We start from the raw sequence: 7,500 nt of genomic DNA on the forward strand, positions 1-7,500 counted from the left end.
TAGAGTGGCAGACACAGGGCTGCGCAGGCCATATGGCAAAGCCAGAGAGAACTGCACAGCCACCACTATGGACAAGACTACGCTTAAATCCCCTCTCGGCCTCCACTCGCACACCATCACCACCACCAGCACTACCACCACCACCATCTGCCTGGATTTGGGGGCTCGCCCGGGATCGGGCATGCTAACGCTAGACACATCAGCCTCGGCAGCGACAGGAGCAGCGCGAACCGCAACAGCCGTGAAATGTCACACAGGAATCAGGACAATGACTCCACACCAAGTTAGACAAGACATAACAGCCCCCCTGTGTACCGTGCCACCCCTCAACCCCCCCCCCCAAAAAAACCCAACAACATACTGTGTCTGCCACTACTCGCGACAGCTGGGGGTACAGTATAGGTCGGTCTGGTCTTATATAACCTAATTGTTGACAGATGACTGACCTGGGTGAAGAGTGCCGGTAACTGTTGTATCTGAGATAAACATGTTTACAAAAGACAGACAAACCAATGGATTATTGTGGTAGCACCATAATCTGCTTATTTGTACTTTTTTAAGGGTGAGGAAACAATAACTATGCATGCTCACCACTGTCTGAACTGTTAATACGGTTACGTATAGTGTGGAACAGTTTTCTATTCCAAACCAGATCAGCCAAATTCACTGGATTATACATTTATCCATTTACTGACGAAAGCCCTCACTAGTGAACTATGAAAAGAGGATTGTTTTGTGTCAATCTCTTTTGAAGACAAAAAGCAAAATATGTGTAAACAAAATTTTGAAATTGCACAAGGGATTCACAATTAAAGTAATCTACTCAGAGATGCCTGTCTGGGTTATCTATTGCCTTGGGAAGGCCTTAAGAGACCGCCAACTTCACTTTGTTTTGCCTTTGTCAGCTGATGACAAAACGAGCGCAAAACTTTTAGTGATCCAGAGCGTCCCTCTAAATCTGAAGCAGTAAAAGATTTGTGCGTTTATGTGTGTGTGTGTATGTGTGTGTGTGTGTGTGTGTGTGCGCGCACATGCATGTGTAGTATGTGTGTGTGTGTGTGTGTGTGTGTGTGTGCGCGCGTGCATGCGTGTGAGGGTGTGTGTGTGTGTGTGTGTGTGTGTGTGTGTGTGTGTGTGTGTGTGTGTGTGTGTACATGCATGCGTGTGTGTGTGTGTGTGCGCGCGTGCATGCGTGTGAGGGTGTGTGTGTGTGTGTGTGTGTGTGTGTGTGTGTGTGTGTGTGTGTGTGTGCGCACGTGTGGGTGGGTGTGTGTGGTGGTGGTGGTGGTGGGGTGCTAATTCAAAAGGGCTCTACACACCTGCAGGCAACCCAGCGGGATGATTGCTAAACGAGCACCCCGACTGGGGGCCATATGCAGGGGACAATGAGCACCTGGGCCCTGAAAAGCCATCTTCGCTAAGCTAAGTGTCTTTCATTTCGTTTCATTTGTTTTTTTTTTCTCTGAAACTGCACCCTGCACAGCGCTGTGGTCTATGCCTCCACTGCCACTGCTAAGGGGCTTGCTCTTAGACGTAATTGTGAAAAGATTATACACTACACACACAAAAAGTTTAAGAAGCCCATTTAAGTTAGCTGCAGCGGGGTGAAAAACAATGTCCCTTTTTTTCCAAAGGCCTGAGAGAGTGAATGTAGTGTAGATATAGTGCATATCTGAATACGGAGTGGTGAATAAACCACACAAATAAAAATGCAACTAAAAACACAACTGAAACACATACGAAAGCACAAACAACAGCTGAATAATTATGTGGATGGGGAAAAAAGCATGAACACGACTGACTATTCTATCCAGCTTGGTGTGCACAAATCTGAATACATTTCACTAAATGACTTCACAGGTGCATGGGTGTGTATCACACCTCTTCTTACTGTTTAAAAACCTGTTGTACTTGTGCATTCTGTTTTAACTAACTACTACTATGTGTAAAACATTTTCAACTAACAGCCTCAGAAACACAGAAGAAAAGACAAAATAAAAAGAAAGACACAGACAGACAGACAGACAGAAAGACAGACAGTAGAAAAAACAAAATAAAAAGACAGGCTGAGAGACAGACAGAAAAGAGAAAATAAAAAGACAAACAGACAGACTGACAGACATAACCAAAGACAAATAAATAGAAACAGACAGACAGACAGACAGACAGACAGGTAGACAGACAGACAGGCAGATGAAAGAAAATACAAAACAAAGATTCAGAGATTCAGCGACACAGACAGACAGGCAGACACTCCCAGACAGGTAAGCTCCCTATGCCCCCCCCCGTCCCAACCCCCCCAGGTGACTCACCTGTCCTCGATGTGGTCGAAGAGGCTCTGCCAGCGGGCGTTGACGTCGCGCAGCGCCCCGTGGATCTCGGCCTCCTTGGTCTTGTCGCTGGCCGACAGGAGCTGCTCACCCAGCTGCTTTAGGTGGCTCTTGTTCTCGCTGAACAGGTTGATCTCCTCCATGCAGTCCTGAACACATACACACACACACACACACACACACACACACACACACACACACACACACGCACACACAGGCACGAGCACACACGTTAACTCAAGATCTTCGTTTGGCACTTCATCTCCATGACCTCCATAAAGTCCTTCGCAGACACACAGACACATGCACGTGTGCACGTTAACTTAACATCCTCGTTTGGTACTTGATGTCACCGCACCGGCGTCCATATTACCAAAAAAAACCCTAAAAGATTATTGTCCTGGATTAAAGAAGTTGGTCTAAATCCATGTAGTCCTTCACAGATACATACACACATGCGAGCGCATGCACCAACGCACGTTAACGTCCATATTACCAAAAAAAACCCTAAAAGATTATTGTCCTGGATTAAAGAAGTTGGTCTAAATCCATGTAGTCCTTCACAGATACATACACACATGCGAGCGCATGCACCAACGCACGTTAACGTAACATCCTCGTTTGGGGTTTCACCGTACCAACGTCCATATTGCCGCCGCAGAACAGTTAACAAAGATAGCACACAACAGGAAGATGGTTACAGTAGCACACCCATCCGTATCGCCCACCCATCGCCATGTGATGAGTTTAGAGTAACAGAGCACTTGTCCAAACCCTCAATGGCAGTTAAATGTCCCACAGCAGGGCAGGATGGGGGGTGTGGATGAGAGTGGAGGGGGGTGGTAGGTGTTGTGGTGGGGTGGCTTAAGGAGCCCCACCACAGCTGTTCCAATCTCACACATCAACTTTTCAAAGCCATGTTAAGTCCTGATATTGCTTACACAGCAAACACCGGCTTTAGGTCCTCTCCATCCGGATAAGGTGTCAGCTTTCAAGATGGTCTCCGAGTGAAAGACATTGAAATTGTACACACTAACAAAAAAAATGACATGCGAGATTCAGTCTAACTTAATTATCTCGTGGCTTGAATTTAGTCATTCAGGTCATTTAATTTTACTCCTTTACAGCAAACCGTGCCATGGTCTCGTCTCAGGGAACTTTGAGGACTGAAGCCTGAGTGAGTGAATCCCTCCCCTCAGCAAGCCTATAAGTGACAAAGAGTTGTGTACTAGCCACAGCAGTATATATAGGCTTCCTTTAGTGCAGGGCTGGACTGGCCATCTGGCATACCGAGCAATTTCCGGTGGGGCCCGCACCCTTGTGGGCCCCTGTTTTCAGAAATGTTAAAAAAAAACATTATATATCATAACATTTTCGGAAAATAGGGGCCCACTAGGGTGCAGGGCCCCACCGGTGATTCAGTTCTGCGCCGCTAATTATGAGGGGCCCCTTAAAGCCAAAGGTGCCTGGGCCTTATTTCTCCCTCAGGCCAGCCCTGCTTTAGTGTGAGTATATTCCCTGGAGATCACCTATTCCAAGGGCTCTGTTGTGATCTCCTCACCCTCCATAGTGGCCCACTTTGATCTATGGGACTAAGCTGTTACCCTGACAACACCTAACACGAATAATGCCTGCCTGCCTGCCCCCCTGCCCTCCCCAGTCCTCTCTCTCTTTTGTGCTCTCTCTCTCTCTCTCTCTCTCTCTCTCTCTCTCTCTCACTTTCTCTCTCTATCATTCTCTCTCTCTCTCCCTCCCTCCCCCCCCTCTCTCTGCCTTTATTCTCGTGATTAGTGGTCTTTAAAAAAAAACACTCACTGTCGACCCAGGCCAGATCTATGGATGTGATAATGAACCGCCCGGGTTAGGTAGGCAGGATGGACCCTAATGCAGCAGTCCATGACACAGGAGTAACAGGAGGCCATTGTTGACGAGAGACAAAAGAGGTAAGCAAACAGTTGCTTATGGCCTGCCAGCAGTGCACCTCCCATTTTGTTTTTGTTTGTTGTCCTAAATAAGCACAAGAGCCCATACATTGTACATCTCATTAGAGGGTTAGTTACGTGAGCTGTGCTGGGCTGGAGGGGGGAGAAGGCCGCTAATGTTTCAGCCCCTGGTGGCCTCAAAATCACTGCTATGGACTCTGGACATTTGCGTGATCCAGAACCACTAGAGCACACACACACACACGCATACATGAACACACACGCATACGCGAACACAAGAACACACACACACGCATACACACACACACACGCACACACACACAAACACACGCACACACACAAACATACAAGAACACACGCACACACACACACACAAACATACTAGAACACACACACACACACACACACATGCCACAACAACAATGGAGGGTCCTGTACATTCACACCGCAATAATCCCATGTGGAGCACAAAATACTAAAATCTCAGTTCCACATGGGACGGAGGCAAAGTACACTGTACTGCTGGCAGGCAGTACAAAGGGAAATGGCTTTGAAATACAAGCTTTGTGTCTGTAAAAAAAGACACAAATACAAAAGCAGTTTCAAGTGTATGTTTCTTTTTTTTTTTAAAGTGGTGCGAAAGCGATGATGGATGACGATTTGCAAATTGTCATCTACACCCCTTTGGAGTAGATGACAATTTGCAAATCATCACGGGTTTCGGTCAACCATTATCACTTGTTAACGTAATCCCATCAACGTACTGTACTGAGGACTGGCAGGTGGCTAAGAACAGAGATAAACTAATAAGTGGTTATGTAATCAAATGAATACTGTAAGTAACATAATGATCAGTGATTAAATCAGTGATTATGTAATTGAATAATAATTAAATTAATCAACACATCATCAAAGGGAATGAGAAAGGGTGGGCAATGGAGGAAATGAGTCTTGCAGAACAAGATGCTAAAGGATAACTTCAGCCAATTTTGACATGCAGTTGTAATGCTCACACTACCCCTGACTTGTCAGTACCTGAGAGTACGTTTTTTTCTTCCATAGCCTTTTTCCGGGGGACAGACTAGAGTTTGTTTACATTGAAAAAAAAACATATTGATTTATTCCCAATAACATCCAAAAGGTTATGCAACATCAGCAGACAACTAGCAAACAGCGATACCTTTTTGGGATAATATTTGGAGTAGGCCCATGTTAAGAAGATTTTAAATGTGGACAAAGATCTGCCGCCATTAGAATAGCTCAGATCTCGGAAACGGCTGAGTCGAAAAAATGCAGCATCACCGGGTACTGACAAGTCAAGGGTAGTGTGAACAATACAACCGCATATTGAAATTGGCAGAAGTGCTCCTTTAAAGCTCACCTTGCACCATTTCCCTGTGTCAATTTCCCATCACTTTTTGTGGTCAACTATGGATGAATGCATCCATGAATGCTGGTTTAAATTTCACTGGTGTCAAGCGTTGACAGTGTGCTGAAAAAGTGGAGCCTTACCATGTGAGCTGGTAGTCGATGAGAGCGCATAGATCCAGGTTTTAAGAACAACATCGAACCGATACCAATACTTTAGATAAGCGAAAAATGATTAAAGCTAATGTCTTGCCTTGTAATGTCTCGCCTTGCCTATGCCACAGTGCAACGCATCAAAGTGGTTCTCTCTCTGGTCTACTGAAGGCTCAGTGTATTTCCCATGAATGCAGCCAATGCAAGTAGAAATCCACGTTCACATGCAGCACCCATATACGTACTGTACTACCGCATTTTCAAAACGTGCAAGTCTTACAGCATGTGGTTTCCAGGGAAATCCCTGCACACTAGTTTCTACTGTTTGGTGTTTTTTTTAGTGTTTACCGTTAGTTATTTGTTTAGATGCACATAGTATTTTACTCTTGCTTCATTGCGTTCCTTACTTAAAGCCGTTTGCCTGCCCCGTCCTGGACAGACGCACACGCACGCACGCACACACACACACTTACACACACACACACACACACGTGCGCACACACACGCACGCACGCACGCACACACGCACACACACACACACACACACACACACACACACACACACACACACACACACACACACACGCACACACACACACAGACACACACACACACACGCACGCACACACACACGCACACACACACGCACACACACACGCGTGCGCGCGCGCGCACACACACACACCCACACACACACACACACACACACACACACACACACACACACACACACACACACACACACACACACACAGGGAATGTGCAGCCTGCAGCAGTAAGGATTAGGGCCTGGCAAGGCAAAGGCTTAAGACCCCCCCCCCTTCCCTCATTTCCTATGGCCCACAGGCTGCTCTCCACTGCTGCTGGCTTGGCGAACTGCTTGTCTTTGTCCTGGAGGTCACTGACCCATGAGTTATGTAACCACGGACAGGGCCGCTGACAGCTTTGGCCGTACCCAGGGCAAAGACATTGGGCCCCCTGCATGCATGCAATGTAATGAGGACCCAATCCTGGGCCCTGCTCCATCCCTCTGCCCAGGGAAACTGACCCCCCACCCCCCTGTCCACTTTGCTGACTGTGGATGAAGCGTTGCATCCCTATCTCCGGTCCATATGCTCATAGCCCTTCCCTTCAAATGAAAACAAAAGGCTGAAGATGAAATGGATTCTCTTCTGGGTAAATCATCGGCCACTCATTTTATCTAACTGACACTGATGCACCATCATCATATACTTTGAAAGCTGAATGAAGGGCCCTGCCGTGGCTCAAATGGTAGGGCACTACACTGTCATGCCGGGGATCCAGGTTCGATTCCTGCCCGAGGTCATTTCCCATTTCTCAAATAAAGTTTGTAAAGTGTTCGCGTTTTTGTTACATGGAAGGTGTTCAGGTAATTTTGACCCAGGCACAGGGTATGGGGGGGATTGTCGTTGATATTGCCACTTTACCTTCATGATTTCAATCACAGTTTAATGCAATTCCATTTATATTGCTTAAAACCTGAAACATATCCCCGCCTCTGGTTTTCCACAAATCGCACCCTGCTAGGGCATATGGAAAAACTAAGTTAAAAAGGAAAAGAATCATAGCTCATATTCACCCTCATGTTCCCTTCATTATGCTAGTGAACATCTGTTTATATGTTTTTGAGAGTGAGAGATACAAAGAGAGAAAGAAAGCTCTCGGATTGAGCCACCAGTGCTCTT

At 46.4% G+C, this 7,500-nt stretch overlaps 1 protein-coding gene across 1 annotated transcript in view; it reads right to left on the reverse strand.

The window, feature by feature from the left end:
* LOC134468224 (nesprin-2) overlaps window positions 1-7,500 on the reverse strand; it is a 270,548-nt gene that overhangs the window by 32,542 nt on the left and 230,506 nt on the right. Inside the window, exon 101 of the mRNA XM_063222166.1 lies at window positions 2,313-2,479. Within this exon, the coding sequence (XP_063078236.1) occupies window positions 2,313-2,479 (167 nt within the window). The remainder of the gene's footprint in view (window positions 1-2,312; window positions 2,480-7,500) is intronic.

The sequence above is a fragment of the Engraulis encrasicolus genome, chromosome 18 (genome assembly GCF_034702125.1).
Source record: "Engraulis encrasicolus isolate BLACKSEA-1 chromosome 18, IST_EnEncr_1.0, whole genome shotgun sequence".
In the NCBI taxonomy this organism is placed as follows: Eukaryota; Metazoa; Chordata; class Actinopteri; order Clupeiformes; family Engraulidae; genus Engraulis; species Engraulis encrasicolus.